Source organism: Equus asinus, chromosome 7, assembly GCF_041296235.1.
Source record: "Equus asinus isolate D_3611 breed Donkey chromosome 7, EquAss-T2T_v2, whole genome shotgun sequence".
Classification (NCBI taxonomy): domain Eukaryota; kingdom Metazoa; phylum Chordata; class Mammalia; order Perissodactyla; family Equidae; genus Equus; species Equus asinus.
In genome coordinates this window covers 9,777,682-9,805,619 of record NC_091796.1, presented here as the reverse complement: position 1 = coordinate 9,805,619, position 27,938 = coordinate 9,777,682, and the positions used below count along the sequence as shown (strand labels likewise).

At 38.6% G+C, this 27,938-nt stretch overlaps 1 protein-coding gene across 1 annotated transcript in view; it reads right to left on the bottom strand.

Annotated features, from left to right (window-relative positions):
• TMX3 (thioredoxin related transmembrane protein 3) overlaps positions 1 to 26,480 on the bottom strand; it is a 43,948-nt gene extending 17,468 nt beyond the window's left edge. The window contains exons 1-9 of the mRNA XM_014865137.3: positions 26,235 to 26,480; positions 25,143 to 25,197; positions 19,079 to 19,118; positions 17,726 to 17,849; positions 10,072 to 10,117; positions 8,416 to 8,496; positions 6,181 to 6,280; positions 5,428 to 5,505; positions 916 to 982 (exon numbers count right to left, since the gene is read on the bottom strand). Coding sequence (XP_014720623.1) covers positions 916 to 982; positions 5,428 to 5,505; positions 6,181 to 6,280; positions 8,416 to 8,496; positions 10,072 to 10,117; positions 17,726 to 17,849; positions 19,079 to 19,118; positions 25,143 to 25,197; positions 26,235 to 26,280 — 637 coding nt within the window. The 5' untranslated portion in view covers positions 26,281 to 26,480. The remainder of the gene's footprint in view (positions 1 to 915; positions 983 to 5,427; positions 5,506 to 6,180; positions 6,281 to 8,415; positions 8,497 to 10,071; positions 10,118 to 17,725; positions 17,850 to 19,078; positions 19,119 to 25,142; positions 25,198 to 26,234) is intronic.
• Between the last annotated feature and the right edge of the window lie 1,458 nt (positions 26,481 to 27,938).

Genomic DNA, 27,938 nt, shown 5'->3' with positions numbered 1-27,938 from the left:
TCTGCATTCACTTTTGATTTTGAGTGGCTGTGTAGTGTCCAATGATGTCGAGTTTCACTGTTTCCCGTAAAATTTAAAACATGTCCTGGTGCCCCTGTGAGTTTGCTGCACTGCCCTGAGGTACCTCAGAGCATAGTCTGGGAACTGTGGGAGTAGATAATGCCAAGGAATTGTTAGTTTTGTCGTAAGAGCATGTGGTTATCTAAAAAGAAAGAAGTCCACACTTCTTAAGAGATGTATAATGAAGATGTAGTGGAGATGCATAATGAAGCATACAGTGATGAAATGCCACCGAGATTTGCTTTAAAATACTTGAACAAAGAAAAAACTCACTGAAGCAAATGTGGTTAAACCTAGCTAACCGCCTAACCTGGGTGATGGGTATGTACGTCGGGTTTTATTATTTTAGCATTTTCTTTACAATGATGTATGTTTGATATAACAAAAATATCTTAAACATACACCAAGTATTTGCTTCAACGAAGCAGTGTTGAATAGCAGGTGAGTGGTTACTGCTGTCAGGGAGAGAAAGATGGAGCTGGTGAAGAATATATCGGGACATCACCACTATTGAAGATATTTTCTTTCTTTACCTTTCTGTGTGTCTGAAATGTTAAGTCTTTTTAAAAATTAATTTAGAATAGTTTAAAGTAATGTATAAAAATTGCATAGGGTTCACTTCTCAAAAACGCAAATGACCTGATTAAAAAACAAATTCATTGTAAGCAAAACTCAGAATGAAAGAACACTAGATGGAAAAACTAAAGTTAAAGGGTAAGAAAACCCCATCATTCATTCAACTAATGGGAATTGTACGCAGTAGCTGCGTTTACTAAATTTTTCACCAACATTTAAGTCTTACAATAGACACAGCATTTTAAGATGTTTTATAGGAGTTAAAACTTTGGAACTTACCATCATAAACAAAGTAAGTTTCATCTTTGAAAACAAGCACAGCAGGCATCTCTTTCAGTGTCACATACTGAAAAATAAAAAGTATAAATAACTTTTATTATCATCACAAAAATTTCAAGGGGTTGGCCTGGTGGCATAGTGGTTAAGTTCATGCACTCCACTTTAGTGGCCAGGGGTTTGTGGGTTTGGATCCCAGGCACAGACCTACACACTGCTCATCAGGCCAGCTGTGGCAACCCACATACAAAACAGAGGAAGTCTGGCACAGATGTTAGCTCAGTGACAACGTTCCTCAAACAAAAAGAGGAAGACTGGCAACGGATGTTAGCTCAGGGCCAATCTTCCTCACCAAACAAAAAATTTCAATTGGTAGCTGTGATTTCAAAAGTATTGGAAGATACCAGAAAAAAACCACAACAATAACAAAATTGTTACAAAAAGTTAAAAAGAGCACAATCAATCTCAAACTTATCCAAGGATTAGGTCTGATATCTCTTTATACATCCTCTGGATGTGCCCTGTTTGCTATGATGAAAACCATGGAATATTCTCAAAGTTGATAACATACCAAAGATATCATGGGAGGCAATGGATAAAAGGCACTCTGAAGTGGCAGAAGAGCAGGGGCTACAGTATCAGTCAGCACAGGTAGGTGCGAGTCCTTCCCTCCCTACTCCTGGGCTGCGTGACAATGAGTCCATCACTTTACCTGGGGATTCAGCCTCGCCCTCTGTACAAGAACACTGCGCCCCCACCTCACAGGGAGTCAGACCCATTAACACACACGAGAGCAGGTTTACACTGTAAACTGCTCTATACACGGGAACTCACAATGGTAATTAGTTACAAGGGATTCATTCAGGAGGTACCTGCTTCTTATACCTGTGTTGTAATTATTTCAAAGTAGTAAAATTATAGCAGAGAAATCAGTATCAGAGCAGAAGAGATATAATTTGGGTAAACCACAGAATTATTACACGAGTGTGGTAATACTGAAAGCAACAACAAATAAACAGATCAGTAGATAACTAATAAAATAAAAATGACAACAATAAAATAAAAACACAGTTGTCCTGAAAAGATTAAAAAGTGGGGCAGCAGGGGCCAGCCCAGCAGTGCAGCAGTTAAATTCGCACGTTTCACTTCGGCAGCCTGGGGTTCGCTGGTTCGGATCCCAGGTGTGGACCTACACACTGCTTGTCAAGCCATGCTGTGGCAGGCATCCCACATATAAAGTACGGGAAGATGGGCATAGATGTTAGCTCAGGGCCAATCTTCCTCAGCAAAAAGAGGAGGAGTCATGGTAGATGTTAGCTCAGGGTTAATCTTCCACAAAATAAATAAATAAAAAGTGGGGGAGGCATATCTCAGGTAGCACAGAATGATCTGGTTACATTACTAGTAAAACTTGGTACAGCACCATGAAAACAACTATTTTCAGGGCAGTGGTAAAGCTCTCAGGTGAGGTTCTATCATCAAGTATGCCTAGATTCATCTGCTCTTGGCAACTCTTCCACAAAGGTGCTTCAGAAGGATTTTTTAACCTTCAGCATCTCTCTCTTTCAAGAATATCCCTGAGTGGACCACACTATAACCTTACTAAATAGCTGAAACCTGGCAGCCTCTATTTCTACAAATTCTGAATCTCTTCTCCCCTTTCCTGGGGTTCCTTTAAACTCACTATCTTATATTACAGTTATGTGTCTAAATGCCAATCTTCTCCATTCATCTTTAAGTATCCTGAAGTCAGAAATTGTCTTAATTTATCTTTACATCCCCTTGTTACACTTACTGCGTTTTTCATAAATACTACTTGTAAAGCTAAGGAAGTTTTTGCATGACCAAACATTAAAATTCAAAATATGAGAACACAAAATCATGGGCTTTGTCCTTATTTGAGAATTTTCTATGAGAGAATAAAATCCCCATATCATTCTTAAATAACTATTATCCTCCCAGCAGACTTCTGCAACCACATACTCAGAACTAAGAAGATGACGACAAATAATGATATTTGCCAAAATAATTAAAGAATGCTTAAAGAAATTAGTTGAGAAGGCTAATAATAATAATAAAAATAATACATAATAACTAGGAAGTAGGCCCATGTAGCAGATGCTGTTTGTGCCCACCCAGATGTCCTGGGTTCTTGGATTTTGACCTAAGACATCCCATCCTTATATGAGGACTGAGATGGTGTCTGGGCCCAGAACGCAGCAAACCCTCTGGTGCACTCCAAATGAAACTGCTCGGAAAGTTTCGCCGATGAGAGTGCAGTATACATACCCACCTCTAATACGAAAAGGTGGTCCACTGGACTTAGGAGACAAAAGTGGATTAAGAGTTCTAGTTCTACTCCACTATAGGCCTTTAAATCACATTAAGGTAACATTCCAGAACAGTGGTTCATAACTTTTTGGGGCATCCGTTGAGAATCTGATGTCAAGTATGGCTCTTCTTCTATTCCCCCCCCATCAAAAGTAATGCACATACACAGAATACTGCAAAATAACTTCTTACACAAACTAAGTAAACCTAAATGAGTTTAGGCTCACCAGAAATTATCTGCGATTCCCCAAGGAGCTGAAAATCATTTTAGAATAATTTTATACGATAAACATCCATGTATATTTGCAGGAGCATTAAACACATACTCTAGGCAACTGCATAATCTTCTTCAAATATTTAACCATTAACAAACATTGAACAAAAAAGTAATCAAATGCGTAATATGACATACCTTTGTGAAAAACACTTGTTTCAATTTTTTATAACTTAGACTGATTAAAAAGAAAAACCTCCCTTGATTTATTTCATATTTCAAAGGCTTCAGCTATCACCAAATTTTTCAGGTCCCCTTCTCAGTAAAACTTTTCTGAAGAGAAGTCTATACTTGTGGGCTCCAATTTCCTACCTGCATTCTCAAATGACAACAATGAGGCACCTGTCCCCATTATGCTCAAATTGTTTCTCTTAAAATCACCAACAACCTCCATGTGGGCAAATACCATGGTTACTGTCCCCTTTTCATCTTGATCACTTCGCAAGCCTCTTACACAAACGGCCACTCCTTTTGTAAACACTTTTTTATCTTTCCACTCATCTTGTTTTCCTACTTCTCATTTTCCTTTGCTGCCTTTAGTCCTGGGCCTTCTTATTTCTTTATAAATTTGCATCCCATGTCTAAGAATTTTCTCTGTACAGCCTTAACTCTAGACCCCTATATCCAACTGCATATTTGATGCTTGGACTTGAATGTCTAATACAGTGAATCAAATTAAAATGAACAATTCAAAATTCTTGATCACTCCCCCACTCCCCAACTTGTTCCTTCCACAATATTCCCAAGCTCATGAATAACACCACCATCTATCCAGTTATTCAAATCAAAAACCCAGGTGTCATACTTGATTCATCCCTTTCCTCCATATCAGCAAGCTCAAATAATTCTATCTCCAAACGCAATAATTCTTTCACTTCTCCCCATTTCTCTTACTAACCTCCAAGCTCAAACTTCCTACATTACTTCAAAAGTTCAACTGTTCTCTCTGGATCCATTCTCATCTCTATCCAATTCATTCTTTGCTTAGCAGAGAGTAATGTCCTTAAAATGAACATGACACCAAGTCCAACCCACCATATGCATGGCCATGACCTGCAAGGCCTCCACTGGCCTCTGTCTACCTCCTACCTGCTTTCTCACTGCATTAGAGCCACACTGGCCTACTACACTGTTCCTCAAATATACCAGTCATGTTCTCATCCTGGGCATTTGTAGCATTTGTTCCATTTCTGATTTACTCTGGCCACAGATCTTTCCGTGGCTCCTTCATATCATGTAATTCAAATATTTTCTTCTCAGACAGACATATCTTTATCAACCAAGCTAGAGAAGCCATTCCACCTCTAAATGTCCCTACTATCACATTACTCTTTTATTTTTTTTCATAGCAGTTATGATATCCTATTTATTGATATGTTTACTGAGGATCACTATCTCAGTCTGAGGACCCAACAGAAGACCTCCCCTGCAACACTAAAATTCAGTCTACTTCCTCCACCCACAAGAATGTAAGCACTATCCTATCAGGATTCTGATGACCTTGCTTGTCTTCAATTATCCAGGACTTAAAACAGTGCGCAGAACATGATTAGAGGATAAGAAGCAGTTGTTTAATTTTTATATATATATATTTTATTATTAATACATATTACACATATTATAATATATATTACTTAATCCACTATTTATAAACCAATTTAGGGTTTGAGGTATCACTTCTCATTACAGCTTTTAAAGAGAAAAAAACCACTAATGTAATAATCATAATCCCTAAATGCTATGAATCTAGTGATATCTGCTTATTAACAATAGGCAATCTGGTACCAGCAGCAAAGAGTTAACGTGTTTACTGTTTCCAGACATATCACAGTAAATAAATCTGACAGATAAAATCAGCAAATAATTTAAAAAATGAAATTAAGTCATTAAAATCTAATTTTAAATATTACCTCAGGAACCACTTCTTCTGAGGCAGAGAAGAAGTATGTATATACAATTAATTCTGAAGCAGCATCTATGTATTTCTCCTGTGAAGACACAAACAGAAAAAAAGTGACTTTCAAGTATTAAGTAAGATCAAGTCACTCCTCATTAAACACTCACAGCAAGTAGTATTATCACTAAGTAGCATCAGCACGATTTGCTGCCTTGAGTCCTTTTTTGTGAAAAGATGGAACATAAGCAAATGAAATAAATTGTGTCTATGGCAAAAGGCCATTGTAACTAAGTGTTTCTATACTCCTTTAAGTGAAGTTCATTAAGTACAATATAAGCTCAATTCATATTTATTCATTTAATTTGATGATTATAGGAAGAGATATGTGATATGCACACACACCTACATAAACTAATCTTAAGACGATGTTTTGCCTTTAAAAAGTTTACACTCAAATTGCATTTTGCAGTCTCAAAAGCTCAAAACACTAAAAAGCAATACAACATTTAAATAACCAGATCAATAATAGAAGAAATACTAAGGCAGGCAACATCTATCCACTTTTTACTCACTTCCGTTTCATGAAGGCAAACACCATAAAGACTATATAAGAAAGGACTTTTATTATAAAAATACTTAGATTGAACTAAAGTGTTTCCAATAAGAGTGAAGAAATTTTGAGTTTTTGGTGAAGTTTTGGCTATAGAGATTATTAAATTACGATATACCTGCATTTGCAGAGTAAAAAAATAAAATCATTTGATACCTTCAAAGGTGACTCTCCACCTATATAAACGAAAAATACACGATGTCTCTTCTGCACATGTTCAAACATTTGCTGACTTGGAAGTGGCCGAATCAGAGCCCTGTTTGAAAACAAAACAAACAAGCAAACTTGCAACTGAACTAAAGATAGTACACGATTTACTCCTATTTATATGATAGCCTACCATGTCTAAAGTTATAAAGTTTTAATGTTGCATTAACTGCATTTTAAGTGTATCACCCAATATATATAAATCTAATAAAACTATAGCCCCTGATCACTATTATATCCATATAATAAAAATATAGTACCCACAATTTAATTATCAGTTTAAAAAATAAGTTTCAAATACATCCCTTTAGAGAGTACCTTCTTAGCCAATATTTTGACAGGCAAAAACAGAACTATAATCCATTTAGAATCCTCAGATCAAAACAAAACAATCCATATGAGAATTATTTTTTCTTCCTTCCAAAAGATCATTCACATAAACACACTATGAAATACTATCCCAGGAGTTTATAACACTATGTTAAGAATATTTACGTATTACTCTGTCCATTTAAACGTGATAAAGTTTTAAAATACCCTACAGAGGTTAAAACCTAAAATGTTTCATAAGTATGTTGTTCTTTTCAGAAAAAATAAAATGGAAAACAGTAGTCGTAACAGTCCATAAGAACCTCATAAAGAGCAAACAAATCGCAACAAAGAGTTTTACTCCACAGGCATATTTTAAGCCAAACAGACTGAGAAACGAAGTACATCAAAGGCTACTATAAAACACACCACTTACACAATATTACCAAAAAACTAAAAGAACAGGCAGCCTTCTTTTAAATGTGGTCTATCTTATCAGACGTTTACTCCATCAAATTTGCAAAAAGAACAAAACATACTTTGCAAAGGCAAAAATATTTTCAAAATGCACAATTCTTTAAACGCATTGCATCACTCTACTCTGGCCTCTATTCAATATTCCGTAATTAACTGGTAAGTGATGCAACTCCAGAACTGACTCTGCAACTTCACTTGCTACAGTCACCCCTAGTTACATCAGGAGAGTTGTCTGAGGCTTAAACTAAAACTCATTAAAAATTGCCAAAACATAAAGACGGATCTAGGTCATGGGGAATAACGCACACCCCACTAGCAATCCCCTCATATAAAGTTATCTCAAAATTTATTTATTCACAAAGCAAATAAAGAAAATGAAATATGCAATGAGAAAATACAGTAAAAATTACATTAATAAGCTTCGTAAACTTTAATATATAAAGATTCCTATTCTGTGCCTGTTCTCAAATAATTTAAGCTGGATAGTAGCATGCCACCCAACAAATCCACCCCGAAATTTCAATTTACCTTAAAGCTAGTTAAAGCTATCAATATACCCTGTAAAGCTCATAAGTGCCTGTACTTTCAAAGTCAACACAGGTTAAGCCACGTTGATAAATTTTCTCTTCAAGAAGTTCCACATAATCACACTAAATAAGCATCAACTTTCTTTAGTTCCCAGCAAGATGTACATTAAAAAACATCACCACATTCAAACCGACAGGAAATGCTTACAGAAGAATTTCTGTCTCCTTCTCAGTAAAACCTCAGAGATCCTTAAGGCAAACAATCTCTGGGTTCCAGTTATGCCACAGTCTAAGCAAAATGTGCAATAATACCTCCCAGTCGGCATAAAGCAGCACGTGATAGATCAGGTAAAGCATTTATCTACAAAGCATTCTCCAGTATTGCAGGAGAGGGAGGAAAACCCAAGTCTATCCAGAACAACAATATGAAGGGGTTTCCCTGAAAACTCTGAAATTAGGTAACATGAAAAATAAACTGACGTAAACTAGGCAGTAAAAAAGTAAAATTATAATAAAATAAAAATTAAGATCATAAAATTGTTAGAAGTAATATTTTGAAAACATCTTAAAAATTCATTGGGGGAATTCTTCTATATACTAAATGAATTTACATGTGAGGTAAACAAGTATATAACACAAATCACAGTCCCTTTTGTTTCTTTAAAGGATCTCTTTGCATATGCTATATAACCCTATCTTTTCTCATAAATAAGTAGACAAATTTTATTTAGGTTAGGTCCCTAAAAATATATGTTCAATATGTCTATTAAAATACATTTAATTTTCAAATATTAATATTATTACTATAAGTATTAATATTAATATAAATCCTAATATTATACAGTAAAGCCCTTTCCTAGTAAGAACTTACCCAGATACTCTGTGAGCAAACTCAATAATATCATTTTTAGTTCGTGGTCCTCTATAATTATATGCCAAGTCCCCCTTTAATCTTAAAAAGAAAAAAAAGAAGGATAAAAGCTTGGATTATTTCAACTGTTTTAATATTTAATGCTAATCACTATTATTACATAAAGTTATAGTACACAGTTAATGCAGAGGAGTTTTACAAGCAGCATGACTACATTAAACACAGTAGGCAACTGGCTTCAAGGGAGTAACAACTCAAAATATAAAGAAAAGGTTATATTTTATTAAAATATTAATATTTAATACAAATATTTATTATTATATTTATTAATATATTAAAAATGTACAGAGTAAACATGAAAATAGTTTACAGTCATGCACCGCCTAACGATGTTTCGGTCAACGACGGACCACATATACAATGGTGGTCCTATAAAATTAGTATTATATAGCCCAGATGTGTAGTATGCTATACTATCTAGGTTTGTGTAAGTACACCCTACAATATTCACACAATGACAAAATCGCCTAATGATGCAGTTCTCAGAAGATATCCCAGTGTTAGGTGATGCATGACTGCATTTGATAGTTCCATGTGTCTGTTCTGTGCCTTCTGAAAATGGAATAATTTACACACTCATCGTCAAGAGCTAGCCAAAGCATTATAATTCTCACTATACTTTAAAAAGTAAGTTAAAGGGTAGGGAATTAAATGTATTTTGGTAGAGGTAAAACAAATTTTAAGCAATACAATATCACAGTAACTTGACAGATGCTGCAAGACTACACAGTAAAACAATGCATAAAAGCACTTCTGTTAGAAAATTAGATAATTTTCCAAAAGCCTGCCAATAAATTGTGTCCAAGTAACTGAGATTTTAAACAACAGAACATTTATAACTAAGCATAAGAAGAGAATGGATAATTTACTTAACACAAGAAAGTAAAAGAGACTTAGCACTTTTAAAAAGTGGGGGAAGGAGGGAGGTCAACAGCAAACCCAAGAAATAAAAAGTTAAACTTAGTCAAATTTTGAAATTTGATACTTTAACACTGAAATAAAAACTTATTTTACTATAAAAATAAGCTTCAAAGTAATTCCTCAACCCCCACATTACCAAAGTAAGGATGATACCGATGAGAAAATTCAATAAAATCATGATTCTAGGTCCTTTAGAACTATCACACCATTTCTCCCAACTTACACACTCTAGATCAAACTTGATCAGCAGGTACTGATTAGAATTAACATTCATCAGTTTGATTCTCTTCCTTTCAGCTCTAATGAAAGAAGTCTATTTTAATTATAGGAAAATAAAATTTCTTAGGAGGCAAGATAAAACAGAATACACTCTTGAACCCCTCAAGGGTAAAAGCCCTTTCATAAAATTTACAACTGTAACCCTTGTCCTGCACAGTGCCTGTCGCACAGTAAGCACACAAAACATGTTTAGTGAATTAGCCATCAACAACACATTCACTTAAATACAAAGAAAAGCATACAGATAGGCCCTCTCCTTTGGCCACATACTGCACCTAGAAAGCATTGCTGAACCCAAATCTTCAATCCTCCAAAGTTACTAGAAATTAATGTAATAAAACGTAAGTAGAGTGAACTAATAAAAATACACACATAAACATACAACACTCAACTTACAGCTTAATTGTTGGATAACCTCGAACTCCAAACTCTGAAGCAATGCCTTGATAAGAAAAAGAATAAATAATTCTAAATTTTTTTTAAAAATGAGAAACTAGGTAATAAATGAGCGTTTTAGTTTAAAAAATATAGATATATTTATACAAACCCATTTAGATATGTTGTTTTTAAGTCTTAGAAAGAATATAAACTCACACACAAAAGAGAAAAAACATCATTATTTCCATACAAAACAACCACTTAATAATCCAACCTATGGCCTGCACAAAGCACTGACAAAATATGAAATGTAGAAAGAATAGTTAAAATGTTATCTCTAAAGTACTTATTTTAAAAGGTATTCTTGTTAAAATATATATATATAAATAAACTCTCATTTCTCATTTGACTTCATTTTCCAGGACAAATATTTCATCTAGATCTCACTGACTTCTCTTAAAAACAAACAACCGGCAAAAGCCCATCTCTTCCTTTAGTGTTTTCTGAGGCTTAAAAGAACTGTAGTGTATTTTAATTTTAAAAACATAAATGGTATTTACAAAATTAATTTCTGCAGTCAATATATGATCTAAAAGCAACTTGACTTGTGTTAGAAGTTTCTGCTTTTGTAATAACCTAGAATAATTCCAATTGTCTCAAAGAGTATTCTGAAATTTTCACATTAATTAAAATAAGATATAGTTGCTACAATGGCATCTTTTTAAGGGAAAGAAGAAACGAAAATAGAAACAATCAAACAACAGAGAATTAAGACTTTAAGAGGACATAAATCATATAGCAAATTAATCCTAAACTGCTTTCCAGATTCCAGGCAACTGGAACAGGAAATAATAAAATATTCTTAGTTTACAGACAATATACAAAATATCTACACAACTATACTACTACACGCAAAGTATACAGTATTTACTCATATGAGCACTCCCTTTGTCGATTTTCTTTATTTATAGGATATTTTCTTATCACAGTTGGGTATAAGAAAACTACTTCTATGTACATGGGTTCTGGTTTACCAATGACTTTAGTAATCATTAATCTTTGCCTTCTCATCACTCCCCACCAATACACAAGAATGATGACAAAGTGAATTGTCGCCAAATAATATCCCAAATCTCTCCGCCTTGCTTTGTCGCTCTAGAGCTCCTCTCTTAAACGTATGGAGACAGGTGACCAACAGGGTCTGGAGAGTGATCAACACTGGTTTTTATTAGAGGCAACACAAACAGCAGAGGTAACAAAAATAACTCAGGTTCTGAAGATATAGGTCCTATCTTTGAATATTTGTGCCCATCTCTAATTTAGGACTTAATTCTGTCTGCTACATTCTAATTAAAGACTGCTATTATTGAGACTGCCTTCTTCTCAGTAAAAACATAGAAATGAGGGGCTGGCCCAGTGGCGTAGCGGTTAAGTTCATGTGTTTCACTTCAGCGGCCTGGAGTTCACGGGTTTGGATCCCGGCATGGACCTACACACGGCTCATCAAGCCATGCTATGGCAGCTTCCCATATATAAAATAGAGGAAGACTGGCATGGATGCTAGTTCAGGGCCAATCTTTCTCATCAAAATAAAAAAAATACAAACACAGAAATCATTTAGGGGAGACAATAAAGTATGTTCCTAATGCCCCTCTCCCCAAATTAAGGAGGCAGGTAAATACAAACCCTTATTCCCTTCAACTAAAACTCATTAAAAACTGCTATAACATAAAGACTAATATAAATGACTAGAGAGGGCAGTATACTGCACTAGCAATTCTTTATACAGTTTACTGTAGAATTTCTTTACACAAATCAAATATAGAAAAGGTAACAAGCACTCAATGAGAAATGCAGTAGTGGTATTTTAAAGCCTGATGGTGTAGTTCTCATAATAGGCTTCAGAGAGGGCAAAAACAGCTCCACACTTAACCCTAGCACTTAATTACTTGACCTCAGTTTTCATATCTATAAGACGGAGATGTAGCATACCACCCACTCTATGGTCCCTTGGCTCCTTGAGCATTAACCTTCATTTCTGAGATAATTTCAACTGACAACTTCTAAAACTTCAAACTTAGGTTTTCCCAGAGGAAAATGGTTGTATAATAATTTTTAAAAAAGCACAAAAGCAAAACATGGGTTACAGACAAATAATGACCCAGGTCAGGATTCCAACTTCTCCATTTATTACCCATGCAGCTCTGCATAAGTTTCTTAACTTCTTTTATTCTGCCTTCTCTTCTGAGGATACCACTCATCTTGAAGGGCTATGGGTGAGATTTTAAAATGAGAAGCATGTGGAAAAGAATCTAGCAGAGTCTGGCAAACAGAGATCCTCTAACGCCGGGTCCCTTCCTTTCTCTTCTTGATCCTAATTTCATCTTTAGGTGAGTATCTGCTGACACATCAATGTCTAGATAATATTAACAAGAATTACCACGTTAGAATATCTTATAACTGGCTTTAACATCCCTTCAACTTCACCTCAAAACAATTTTGTGAAGGATGAAAAGGGTGCTAATGCTATTTTTCCGATAAAGAAACTAAAACTTAGGGGGATTCGGTAACTTGTTTGAGAGCAAGCATTGATTACGCAGCAGGGCTGAGACAAATTCAAGTCTGAGTTTAAATGTTTTGTTTTTTTCACATATTAGAAAATAATATTAGAAAGAAAAGAAAAGTATTTAGAAACCTAAGATCAATTCCTTCATCAACTGAAGAATCCATTTGTAACAGGCAAATAACTTCCCCTGAAGTTTTGTAATTTTAAATGCTCATAAAATGAGGTCAAACATGAAGCCCTAGATTTCATTTCTCCTTGAAAATGTTAACAACTTGATGGTAGTGACAGACTTGGATGTGAATCTTGGTGATCTTGGATTCTGGGCCTAATTCTGCCTCTAACTTTGTCTGAAATTATTCAACGTCATTTCACCACTGATTACCTTTTGTGACTTCATCTACACAACGGGAGGTGGGAAGAAGTGAGGGGTTGGACTTTATCTGAAGTCCTTTTCAGCTCGAAATACTATTTTTCTTAGTATTTACTGAGTGTCACTATGTATCTAACATCAAAAGGAAATAAAATATAGCAGTGGTTCTCAACTAGGGGCAATTTTGCCCTCCAGGAGACACGGGGCAATGTCTGGAGACATTTTTGCTTGCCACAACTTGAGGAGGAAGAGAAGGGTGCTACTGGTATCTAATGGGTAGAGGCTAAGGATGCTGCTAAATATCCTACAATGCACAGGAACCCCTTTGCCCCCAAAAAACAAAGACTTATCTGGCCCAAAATGTCAGGGATGAGCAACCCCGAAATATAGACACTGACCAAAAGGGCTTATAATCTAGAAAGGTAAAACTAATTTGCAAATATAATCTGTGAACAAGAAATCAGAATAAGAATGTTACTGGCCACTGTTGCAAATTAATACATCAAAGAGAATGATTTATCATAAAATGATGTCATACTTAGGTTGAGGAATAAACAGAATTTCAGTGGTTTCATAACGGAAATCAGTACACCATTACAAGTAGCATCATAACATATTTTAATTTCCAAATGAGAAATCATTTTAGTACTCGTTTTTGAAGGGATATGTACAAAAGAGGCTAAAATATATGTCTGAATTTACATTGGACATTATACAACTTTTTATGTTGATAAATAGTATTATTAGTTAAAACCACACATCATGAAATTTTTGGTACAATTCCAAACATACAGGGTAGGATAAATCATGATAGTTCAAATTTCTCTAGTTGAGGAATTCTATACACAGAGATTCATTGGACTGAGTGTGATGGCATTTGGTCCCAATCACTGCAATTCCATGATTGAGAAATACACTACCCTCAAATACTCTAGATATTCTACATTTCATCACTGAATAATTCTATCCCACCCCAAAACCAAAATCCCATAAATAACTACCCATTAAAATAATACTTTACTCTGTGATTCTCCAACTTAAGTGTGCAGCAGAAACACCTGAAGTCCATGCTAAAAATACAGATTCTTATGACCCAACCTCAAAGACTTCATTTGGTAGGGCTGGTGTGGGTCTTCAGAATCTGAATTTATACTGGGCACCTCAAGTAGTCCTAATGCAACTAGTCTGTAGACTAAACACTGAGAAAGACTGATGCTGTGACTGCCTGAAAAGCGACTTAAGGGGATAGAAGAGATACCCATGCAACAGCTAATCTTTTCGTATTCTATAGTTAGGCCTAGAATAATGCTGAGAGCTAGCTTGAAAAAAAAATTCTATTTCTTAACTGTTTGATTCCAAGTTCTACTAAAATGCCTGTATGGGAGCTGTTTTGAAGTATTTAAGGAAACAAATCTATTCATAATCCCTAGACAGTAGTTTTTAAATACTTAAATTTTGTTTTAAATATTAGGAAGATAACATTCGTTTTCTCCGCAGTACATAAAACATCTCCTTGATTCTATAACAAAGTGGAAAATGCATCAATCCCTGACATCAAACACTAAATAACACAAACTTACTTATGTTTATTGGTTATTGTTTCTCTCTGCCCACTAGAACATAAATTCCATGAGAGTAGAAATTTTTGTCTGTTTTGCTCATGGATGTGTCATCAATGCCTAGAACATGCCTGGTACATCCTGGCATATGGTAAGCACTTATTACATATCTGCTGAATGAATGTTGACTCTACAGCTCTTTGGCAAAAGAATAGTTTTCCAATAAACTATGCTTACATGATTCAAGTAGTCACAAGGATTTACAAGCAAGCATTGCCATGCAGGTTGGGCTATGGGTTGGGTAAGTAGGCAGAGGAAGTTTATTCCATATGAAGCACCTAACACAATGCTTGGCAGAGGGCAGGCCTCAGTACATACCAGTTCCCTTTCCTCTTTTCCCAAAGCCAGATGCTTGAGATAATGTGCTATGCATCCTCTATAGGGGCATTTTCCTCCTATTAATTTAACATAATGTATTACACAATGCTAAGAGAACACGATAATCATCTATCAGAGGCAAAAATTTAAACCTCTTAATGGTTTATGAAAAGTGAATTAGAAAAAAAAGTCCCACCATAAAGTACCTAAAAGGCTACAAACTGTATATGAAGTCTTAAGTCCTGAAAGAATACTATTGCTTTTTAATCACAGTATTCAAAACACCATCTCCTCTAAGGTACTCAGGAAAAAAGTCTTGGCTATTTTTTCCCAAATCACAGTGCCACTTAATAAATAGTGGCACACAGGGGCACTTAAAACATACTGAATAATAAACTAATGAATTAGATATTATAAAAAAGAATGTGACTTGCTGTAAACTGTTATTATCACTGTAGCATCACATAAGTAACCCATTATTTTTACTGATTTATAGGTACTACTTTTCTCATTGATTATGTTTCTTCATACTTTCACATTCCTTTATACATTATTTTACTTTATTATTCCATTGAATGATTCAAGTGGTCACAAGAATTGCCATGTGTAAGACTCTACTGCACTTGTTGGTTCATTCCTCTTTCTCCCGCTATTAGACTGTAAGCATTTCCAAGACAAGAAGGATTATTTTGGTTTTTCTTCAATCTCTAGAGACTAGCACAGGGTTTGACAAATAGTAGTTAGTAAATATATACTGATTGAGTGAATATGAATGGATGACTATATGAATAAATATAAATGTATGCGTATGCATGTCTACTGAACACACACGTCTAGACACAAGAAGTTACTTTCATGAACAACAGTTTAAAGGCGTAATTTCTTAAGCATTGTTAAAAGTTTATTTTAAGAAATGCCAACTCAAGCATATTATTCTCACCCTCTCTCTACAATAACTTCCTGCCACTGATCTTTTCTCCTCTCAAGGTTCTAACAATTCATTTGAGTGACAATAATTCCAGCTCTAACATCTCACCTGCATTCTATTTCCCTATTCCCAAACATCCATAAAGCAAAATACTATAAATTCAAAACAGCTGCTAACAAGAAAATGCACACAAAATTATTCTTTTCCATATGACCAACAGTAGTGTTGTTCAGTAACTACGCTAAGATTCTTACATGTGACATTATTTTCGATTATTCTTCTTTATACCAATTTATCACATGTGTGATTTCACCCTTGAAAATGCTTCCCCTTGACTCCACTGCCGCCACCCAAGTCTGGGCTCCCAGCATCCTACACCAAGATGCATACAAAGGTCAACTTAGATGATCTTCTTGTCTCTAACTGCTCTTCTTTTCTACCCTATATATTGCTGCCAAAAATATTTTAATCAAGTCATTTGCCTTTCTCAAAAATGTGTACTACCTCTCAATTGAGAATTGATAAAATCCAAAACCCTCTGATCTGGGAGGCCCTTAAAATTTGGTCTTACCCTGTAGCATCTAATATGTGCTAGCCATGTGCCAAGGATTTTGAACACAAAATATTAATACAATCCTCACAACCTTGAAGATTATCACTGTTCTGTTTACAGACATGGAAACTAAAATTAAGAGAGGTCAAGCACTTCCCCAAAGCCACAAAAGTAGAACATGGTAGAGCTGGGATTAAAACACCTAGGTGTGGCCCGGGCCAAAGTTGTATCATGAGTACAGTACTGATTTCCTAAAAAGAAATACACATTACATACTTCCACTTTCTTCATTAATTAAAAGAAAAAGGAACTAACATTCACTGAATACTACAAGGGACTTCATATGTGCTACATCATTAAAACCTCAGAACAGTCAATAAAAGACACATTACAAATACATATCTACCAATGTGGACACCAAAGCTTAGAGATGTTAAGAAATTTTCTCTGCGCTACACAGCAAAAGTAGCAGGCAGAGTCAGCAACTGAATCCAGGTCTCCTTTCCAAAGACATGCTCTTTCCACATTTCTAGGACACATCATACTTCTCTAAACTTAATTTCTTCTTTTCTCAAACCCTTTCAGATAGGCATTAGTCAATCTTCTCTGTAAAGGGTCAGATAATAAATATTTTAGGCTTTGTGGGGTATACAGTCTCTGTTACAACTAGTAACCTCTACCATTGGAACACAAAAGCATCCATAAACAACAGTGAACAAATGAGTGTGGCTGTGTTCCAATAACTATAATTACAAAAATGGGCAGTAGGCCAGATTTTGTCCATGGGCTGTAGTTTTTTTGCCAACCTCTGCTTTGAGACATTCTATTCTCTGGTACATACTTATTAAGCTCATTCTTAACTCTAAGATTTTGCTCTAATATTCTCTCTAATGTGAATATTTTTCTGATCTTCACTTGTAATTATTTCAACTCAACTCATCTTTCAAGTTCCCATTTACTCCTCTACTATGCCGTCACAGGCTACTCAGACAACAAACCCTCAATCTTAATCCACATAGCAACATCAAGAGTTTAACAGTCCAATTTCTGTATTTATGCCTCAGGGAAATTGATTATCTCAAGCGGGCTCAAAGTTGGAGGAATGGTTTATACTTCTTTGTTAGGCATACAATTAACATATACTGCATATTTAACATTCAACAACTAATTCTTTAACTGTAAAGTATACAGTTTTAAATTATTAAGAGAACTTTAATTTTACATAAGCAAAAAAAAACCCTTCTTACCTTGAATACTGTTTCATGTAATTAAAGCATTTTCATTATGAGAATGGTAAAATAAAGTGAATAACGCTTACTAGAATAGGAAGTAGCATCCATCTTTCCGACTTTAACCGGAGAGCCAATGCTTTTCATCTCAAGACCAACTTCATTCCAAATCGGTTCCAGTTTTTTACAGTGGCCACACCATGGTGCATAAAACTTGTTTAAAAAAAAAAGATAACCACTAAAATGTTGTGTTACTATGGATATCAATCTTAATTTTTAAAGAATCTCTTTGACTAAATGATCTGATAATAATCTGTTTTAGATAAAAAGTCTAATTAAAGTGATTATATAATCAAAGATAAAACACACACACATAAACCTGGATAAGTTTACTCCTAACATATTCTCAACACTGATACTACTCTAAGTTCATTTAAGATGACTGCTGATACCTACTTAAAATAGAGATATGGTTTACAATAAAAACATCTTGGCTTCCAAGTGAGTGTGTCTATGATATATATAAAATGAAACCACTAAATACACATACACACATCATATGTACACCCCTTAAGAGTTAATGAACAATATCAATCTACTTCTATTACAAAAATTCCAACACAGCAGGTACCTTTGCTACTTTAAGCATAACCACCGGTAAGACATAGGAGATCATTAGGATGACTGGCTTGGCAGAGGGACAAGTCAGGCTGCTTAAATGAAAACCACAGCTTTTCCTCCTGAATCACCAGATGACTGGGGCGGTGCTTAGGTTTCTCTAGTGAAATGGTGTAACAAACTGCTTGTTGTAGGTTCATGAAATGAGATTTACCTATTTTTCAACATTATACTATGGAAATGTTGAAATATACACAAAAGGAGAAAGAAAGAATTAAACAATGGGCCCTCATGTCCATCGCCTGGTTTCAATAATTGTCAACTCTGCCAGTCTCACTTCATCTCTTTTGTTGCCACTCCACTTCTTTTTCACTGAGGCACGTTAAAACGAATGCCAAACACTGTGAAGTTTAAATACATTCCAAACTTGAAAGTGAGGAAAGGAAGATGAAAATTTGATTTTGTTCACTCTTAAGATGAAAATATGATTTTGACTGCCAAGTGATATTAACATACTCAATCTCTAGGATAATATGAAAAAACAACATAGTGAATTCTGTTATAAAATCATACCATAATCTCCCCCTCAGACATAAACCACAAGTTGACCTCATCAAAATTTCATCAAAAGCAGTTCCCTTGCCAGGAACCTTAAAGCTCTGAGGTTGATTTTAATGCAAAGACCCAAAGAGTACTACCTAAGAAAACACATTAAGTAATATACATAAGCACTGATTGTATATTACCATGTTTGGGCGGAAAATAGAAAATAACACTTACAATGGGAGGGGTGGTTAATGAGTACAAAAAATTTACATACTCACATCTACAAGCCAAATGTCATCTTTTCGACTGTCTTTAAACCTAAAAAACAAGAAAACAAATCTTTGTATATTTCCACTTTGCAATTGAATAGGATAGGTGGGGATAATAAATTGATAAATATAGGAGCATGGAACAAATTCTTTAAATAAATTTTTATGTAAAAGTTTTACTCAGTGACCTCTAAATCTTATCGATTAAACATCTATTTAATAAAAGTAGAGTACTGATAAAGTAACCAGGAATAAAAAATCCAAAAAAATTAAAGTGGGACTTGGGAGAACCACAGCTATATAGCCAGCTCCTAGCCCTCTATTCCACTTACACCTGTACATTAAAGTTAAGAGCAGGCCTGAGGCTTTCCTTAAAAAGGTCTACTGGCAAGACTGGCCCTGAGTTGGCATCTGGGAACCTGAATTTCAGGAGGGCTCCCACCATTGGTCCTACACTGTGTAAACAACAAGGTTTTGTGACAAACAGCTACGTTCCTTCTGGGAACCTGAATTTTGGTACAGGTTAGGCAGAAGGGTGCTTTCATGACCAACTCTCAATAAAAAATCCTAGCGCTGAGTCTCTTATGAGCATCCTTGGTAGATAACATTTCACACATGTGGTCACAACTCCTGATGGACGAATTAAGCACATCCTTTGTGACTCTACTAGGAGAGGACTCATGGAAACTTGTTCCTGGTTTCCCCTGGAACTTGCCCGTGCCTTTTCCTTTGCTGATTTTGCCTCATGTCCTTTCACGGTAATAGATCACGGCTGTGACTTCGACTACAGGCTGAGTCCTGTGAGTGCTCCTAGTCAATCACCAAACCTGGAGGAGCTTTTGGGGACACTGACACAATACAGTCAAAGAATTTTCAGAAAACAGTTCTGACCATGTGACTCTTGACATCTTTTGGCCCTCTCCCACCAACTACAAAAAAAGTACAAATTGCTGTTTTATCTGGTTCCAACATATCTTTCCACTCAAATATGAGCACCCTACAATTTCCAGACTATGATGTTTATCACAGCTAAATTCATGTTTATTTGACTTTCTACATTCTTTCAGGTTCAAATCCTATCCAGCTAAAAGCACCGCTTACTCCATAATAATGTCCTAAATTTTTCACAGCTGCAGTCAATCTTCCCATATCATCTTTATCCTCTTTATGATTCTTATCAATTCCCATATGTTGTAGTTATCCAACCATAAATATGCTAATTCAGGGAAGAAATATATTTGTTTCATCTGCTAGTGTTTTCCAGTGATCTATATTTAATCTATACTGGCTGGATGACAAAAGTTCTCTATGAGGAGGATATTTTAGTAAGATCTGAAAACCTGTAGTTAAGACAAAGAGAGCATATCCCCCCTAAATCTGAGCTCTCAGGTCCAAAGGTGTCCACATCTATCCAAATGTAACATTGTCCTATACCAGGGGCAAGGATAGCACCCTTAACCAATCCCCCACGTTGGTGAACCTACATCTTTTGGCTTTGTTCCCCTTTTTTAGTTAAAAGTTTTATTCTATATACTGATAACCATCACATGGGCTGCCCATCAGCTGATTAAGCTTGTCCTTTAATTGTTCATTAAAATGCTCAACTACCTCTGTGGATTAGGGGTGATACAGAGCACGAACAGTCTATTGTATGCCCCATGACTAGGCCCATTGATGGGGAGCTTGGGCTGCAAATCCAGGCCCGTTATGAGATGCAGTGTTCTCCAGGAATCCGAACAGAAAACAAATATGGTCTTGCAGGGCCTGGATGATGTGGCCTGAGTCAGTGCGATGCATGGGGATGGCTAGGCCCAATCCAGAGACAGTGTCAACTGCAATTAAGATCCAGGGGAACACTATGGATGGAATGAGGGGTCCAGTGTGTTCTGCCTCCTGAGAATGCCCTGGCTCACTGACTTGAAATAATCTGTTCTTGGACAGTATTTTTAGGCTTGAGCAGGGTCTGACAAATGGGACAGCTTTTTCATGCTGGTTTGGTATCTTCTCACAAGACTGCAGTCCAAGCATGCCAGCCCAATCTAGGATAGCATCTGAATTTTCAGGGGCCATCCTCTTGTGGATCCAGGAAGCAATTAGTTGCACATCTGACTGCTCTGGGGTGAAGAACAATTCAGTTTCCCCATTTAGCTGACAAGCATAGTATGCTCATTGGTTGTTTCCCTTTGTCAGCACAGGGGTCTTTCCAGCAAGCATCCACATATGCAACAAAATGCTTACTAGGAGCAGAACTCATCTTTATCCAAATGTCTCATCTTCACAGGGGCTCCTGTTTTATATGCCACACAATCAAAGAACAAAGCCATTGGCCACAGCCCATGAGTCAGCGAAAATATGGCAGGGCTCACTTGCTGGGGCTGGAGCAAGGAGTAGGCGATAGGGGAACAGAGAGGCTGATAATCTTACAGTCTTCCACACTGCATGAAACTGCCCACTGTGCAAAGGTCCTTTACCACATGTGGTGAAGGACAGGTCTCTTTCAGGTTGGATGGCAGCCACACCCAATTCCATCCCACTATAAGCTAAGCAGGAGGAGCCATCAGTGAACCAGGCCCATGGGTGGTCCCCATTGGGCAAGAGGAAGCAGCGGTTCCTTGTCTGTTATTCCTGGGAGGTGGAGGGGCACCTGTGAGACCTTTGCAGGGAGCTGTGAGACTCCAGCAGGGCTGCTGTATGTGCCATCTCCACTTCACTAGAGATTCCAGAGCTGTCCCTATTCAGCAACATGCCTGGAATTTCTGCTCGTGAGCCTACCACTGCACTCATCCACCAAGGCCCAACAGGTCAACAACTGCATCTCAAGGGGTGTGTTATCTTTCAGCCAACCTGGGGAACTTACAGGTCCACATTAGCCTCTGGTGGTGTCCTTCTACAATGAGCTCCAGTGAACTGAGAGGGTGCTGAGATATGTAACTCGAATGGCAGATGTGGATCAGCAGGGTGCACAAGAAGGGAGGCCTGGTGGCCTGCTAGAGGGCCTCCAGGGTATTGCGCTGGTTAGGGCCCCAGTCAAAGGTGGTGGCCTTTCTGGTAACCCGGTAGATGGGTACCATCAAGATCCCTGCATGGGTTATATGACAGCATCAGCAGCCAAATAGGCCCATCAATCCCTGGGCCTCTTTTTTTTTGGGTCAGAAAGGCTCAAAGTTTGGAAATGATCTTCTCTGGAATGAGATGTTGTACTGCTTCCCAGATCACACCCAGGAATTTCAGCTGGGTACAGGTCCGTGTCCCCTGTCTGTATTAACAGCCCAGCCATGTTGTCACTTGTGAGTCTTTATGGTGTCCAGTCCTTTTGGGCAGCGCCCTTGCCTAGGCCCTCTAGGTTATCAGCATAGTGGAAGGCCTCCTCTAGGAGGAGTTTTTGTAGGTCATGGCCTACCCATTGACGGCAGATACGTGGGGAATTTAGATAGCCTTGTAGAAGGACATTAAAGGTGTACTGGAATCCATTCCACAGAAAGGAAATTGATTCTGATCGGCCCAGTAGAGAGGGATGCCAGAAAAGGCACTTGCAATGTCAAATGCTACAGACCAAGCTCCGTCCAGTAGCATCTTCCTGATATCAGCTACCACTAGTGTCAAGCACAGCACTACGGTTCTGAGCTAGCTATAATCAATGGTGAGTTTCCAAGTACCCAAGGCCTTGTGCACAGGCCAGACAGGACTACTGAATGGAGAAACAGTCTCACAGAGCACTATGGCTTCCTCCAGCTCAGCAATTACTGCAGTTATTTCTTTTACTCGCCAGGCAGCAAATATTGTTTTGGGGAGACAATGGCACCAGGAGCTGGTAGTCTGGTGGTCAGTCTCCCACATGCTTGACTAAGATAGCCCTCACTACAGCAATTCCCACTGGGGCTTGGGGACAAAGGTGAGCGAGAGTGCACAGAGCCAGGACTGGGCAACAGTGCTGGTACTGGTTGTCACAAACTCAGAACCAGAGAGTATTATATGGATCCTCCTCACCCTGGTAACAGGGACTATAGGGATCACACGCACCTGTGCACTGATATCCAAAAGGCCCAAGAAGTGCAATTCTCCCCACCTCCCAACGAACTCTGACCCTTGGCATAGGATCTCCAGCCCTGCCTGCGGATATAGGGGCCTCAACTGAACACATTATCAAGGTGTGGGTAAAGATGTCAAGGCTCTTCGACTCATCTCCAGACTCAGTGTGCAGGATGGTGGGGACAGTACTTGTGATACTCACGGGGCTGCCATCATGCCGATCATAGTGGGGCCACCAGTCCAGTCCCTCATGGCTTGCTACCTGACCATGAGGTCCTTGGTGAAGAGCTTATTAATCTCCTCCTTTGAGACTCCATTACTGACTTACCACAGCTGGAGACCTTTTCAGAAAGTCTTTTGCATGGGTCACCCAGGAGAGAGTGCCCAGTTCTCACTCTTACTGTCACTCTTTGTGCTGGTCAATGTTTGCTATCTTGGTGGTAGCTGCTTTTCCATGTCTGGAAACTTGTCAGTTAAGACTTGAACTGTGTCATAGACCAACCAATCTGGCTTCATGAGGAGGCTTAACTGGGTACAAAGCAGGACCAGCAAAGACAAACCTAGAAATCTGAGTCTGGTTAACAGTTTCATTATCCTCTGTTCCCAATCCCTCACTGTACACCCGAGGATCACCAGGAGGGCTTGCAGGACCACTATAGCCTCTGTGAGGGTGGGCTAGACATGTTTTCCAATGATAGGAAACCCATCATGGGTGGGCCAAACCTGTGAGAGTCCACACAGCACCCAACTGAGGAAGGTGAGGGTCCTGGGTGTCTGTACCTGCTCATCCTCCCCCTACCCCCGCCTCACACAAAGTCATGCCATCAGGGCATCCTAGAGGAGGAGGCCTGTAGTGACACACCCCTCTAGGTACCACTAAGTTTAACAAGGTTATCTCCCTGTGAACAACGGGTCTCTGCAGAATCAAAAAGTTTCCGCCAGGGATCCACTAGCACTCCCCAATACCCATCAGTACTTGGCTGGTGAAGTGCCCCAAAGGACTCTCAGGCTTTTTGCTTTTCCAGAACAGCATTGTGCTCAATTGACCACCTTGCTGCTACATCAATTTTGTTGTGTAGAGGTGGTTAATTAGGACAACAGCCAAACTAAAAGTAAGAATCAAGCCTTGAATCACTTACAGCAACAATGCAAGCCAAGAGGACAAACAAAAGGCACCAGCTCCTTAGTGCTCCATTTTTCTGAGTGGAAGAGCCACAGGAGAAGGGCAGGTACTGCAGGACAGACGGAGGACTTCATCTCACTGCTGAGGAGCACTGAACCAGAGGCTTCTGCCTCTTTATGGACCCGTGGGCAGAGGGAAGGAGAAGGATAAGGGACAGGAGCGGAAAGGTACAGACTCCAAGGGGAGAAAAGAACCTCGGCCAGCCCCTCGGCAAGGAGGTCTCAGCAGAGGTGCCCAGGAAATGCCTTAGGTGAGGCCAGCAGTCAGGAGGTCTCCAAAAGAGCAACCAGGCTAGGAATGCAGACATCCACAGGATCATGGCTGGCCCAGAGGGCCTGAGGCTATGACTACAACTCCCTCCAGACACTGCAGTGCACTGGCTGTACACCAAGTCTGGTGTGGGGAGGGCAGCTTCTCTCTCGAGGCCTGCCCGGCAAAACCTTGTAATTGCCTACGGTCAGGCCTGAAAGATCACCCATAGGATTCTGGTCCATAGGCAAGGCCTTGTGATTAGTGCTGGGCTACTATAAAGATAAATACACAGCGCCGTTACAGAATTTCAGTACCCACTCCGTAGTCTACAGCAGAAAAACATAACAAATACAAGGTAAAATGATAAAGTAGAATATAGAAAGTTTGCCAGTTTTCTGATCTCATAACTGTTAGCAACTCTTTGAACATAACCCCATTTTGTACACACACAGCACTTAGGGCAACTCTGAATGAAATGAATGAAAATGAGTGGTATACTAGCATTGGTCATCACTGTCTCTATTATTAAAAGATTATATTTATGCAAATATTCAAATAATATTAGAGTTGGAAGAAGTTAAGATACTATTTAAAAATAAATATACTCACGATTCATCTAAATCTTCTACAAACCCTTTACAGAAAGCCATATCAAGTAAAACAACTGAAAAAGAAAAGACAAATATACACAATACAATAAGTGCTGATTTATCACTTGGCTTGTACCTTATGCTTAGTCACCTAAAAAATGTTTTTGATTTTTTACAACCTACCAAAATATACATCACTGATCCATCCCAGGGCAAAAACAATGCAAGCATAAGTAGTTCATCCATTTAATAAACATTTACTCCTCGTGCAACCATAATGTGACAGGTAAGTTCTATGTAGGCTGGTAAGTCTAAGGCACAGAAATTCCTTTTACATATACTTTTTCTCTCATCCTATTCTTTCCTTTTTTACCAGTCCATATTTTTGGAGTAGAGATAGAAATCGTTTTTCTGGTATTTCTCCTTTTTCTCTAATAGTAATTATCTCCTAAGTATAAACTCCAAATGCCATCAAAATACTATTAGGTTTCTTTCCCCCAAACTGATTGATAGAAACAAAATGAGCTACACGTCTAACACTTATTTCAGAAGAGTGCCTGGCACGTAGTGAGAGGTAAACGGTCGCTGAGTAAGTGAACACACCACAGTGAGGACCAGGGTTCCCGATGCTGGCACGAGGAGGCCGAGAAAGGCCAACACGTACTCAGATCACTTCTCATATCGCACAACCTCGGCGACCTGACCATGATCCTTCCTTGGCCATGCCTCCTGGAGCCCGGTGGGTAAAAATTCTTCAGACGTGACAAGACTCGGAACCTAAAGCCAAAGCAAGGCTTGGCCACAAGCTGGGAAGGTGGCAACATCCTTCAAGCCGATCGATGGGAGTCGGCGCTCCTGAAACTTCCTGCCACACTCAGCAAAGGAGGAACGGAAGACAGCCGCATCTCTCGGGTGGCTGCCGCGGATCCCCGCAGGGCCCGTTGGGGGAAGGACCTTAAAGGCATCCGCTCAGTTAGGGGGACCCGGGAGCAGAGGGACATCTCGGCGAACCCCGCAGCCTCTCCCCACCGGGGCCCGAGACCCCTGCCCAGGCCCGACCCCTTCAGGGAGGGTCCCGCGCCCGCCCCCCTCGCCCACGCACGGCCCTTACCTGTGGCGCAGAGCCGCAGGGCAACCCCGCGTCTCCAAGCTGCCATGCTCACTGCAGGAAAGGGGGTAGACTCTGCGGAGAGGACACAGAACCCGGCGGTCGCCACCGGCACTCTCGGAAAGGGAAGCCCAGCTGCACAGCGCGGAACGGAAGCTCGGCGTTGAGGGCGGGGGCGGGGCGGGCCTGCCTCGCACCCTCCCAGGACCCGGCCGGTCTCCGCCAATGAGCATGCGCGTAACTGCGGCGCATGCGCGCAAGTGCGGCGCACGCGCGGTCGCGTTTTTAAACTTGGCCCTCTCAGCTGCCGCGAGGAGCGTGGGAACCTAGGGAGGGGGTGTTTTCGTGTTGGAGTGGAGCAGGCTGCGTAGATTGGGGGGGCGTTTTCCGCAAGTTAAATGCCCGCTACCCTTGGAAGATGCATTAGACTCCACCGACGCATCTTGAGGTTGAATTCCGCCAGCTCTTCCACTTCCTGTTCGTGTGTAATGAGCGATCAAATTCGTGGAAAGAGGTGGATGTTAGCGGCGGTAGAAAGATGGGAGGCTATGGATTGCTGTGTGACCCTCCATATATTTCCAATGAATTTGGAATTTTCCTTGAACCTGTTTGCAAAAGGGGAGATGTCTTATAGTCCTAAGCCCCATTAATGTAGTTTTGCCAACTAAAGAATTCCCTTTTTAAAAATTGTTTCTTTTGAAACCTGAAAAAATGAAGTTGATCGTGGGATATAATTTTTTGTTGATTTGTTCCTGTTTTTTATGTTTGAAATAAGCATTATAAAACATTTATAAAAATTACTTAGAAAAGCGATACAGTTTTCTGTGATGGTTCTTCCAGCAGTCACTGCATCTGACCTAGACAAAATGTTTATGGGACATAAAAGACCAGAAGATTTAGATTTAAGTCAGTTACTGAACGTGTGTTATGAGAATAGAAATGGATTATGATGTCAGCCAGTTCACCTTAGGTTCAAAATTCCAACAGGCAGAAATCTCAAAACGTTGCTATTCCTAACGACAAGAAGATTAAATTATAATCTGATTGAGAACAGGCCCTAGGTTTCATCCTTTTTATGCATATGGCGTAATATCCAGAGCAGGCCTTCTGCAGATTCAGATATATTTTTTAATTGAGCATCTGGCTTATTCGAAGAGCTTAACATACATAAATATTTAATCCTCATAGAAGTTCTCAAAGTAGGAAATATTATAGATTAGGATCCAGGATCTCAGAGAAGGTAATTTGCTTAATAACTATAAATGATGGAGCTGCTATTTGAAAGAGTCTCAGACCCCAGAGCTGGTGTTCTTTCTGTAACACAACAGTGCCTGGCAGGATTTCTTTCTGCCCTGGAATTATCCCCTTCCCTCTTCCTTGTCCCCTTTTCAGTCATCCTATTTTGGCTAATGGTCCAAATGTTTGAGCAGTGCATTTCCCTGGGAGTTATGCTAGGTATTTCCCAACCTAATATTTTATCCAACTGGTCACCACATCTTTTATTGCCTAAATATCTCTTGAATCTGTCCCCATTTTCTCCATCTCCATTACTCCCTGGGCAGATTCTCATCTTCTCTTGCTTGGATAGTTGAAATAGCCTCTTAACTGGGCTCCTAGCCTCTAGTTTAACCCCAAGCCATCATGTCCATCACTTGCTAGATTGGTGTTTCAAAAATACAATTCAAAACAGATCACTTTAAACTTTCA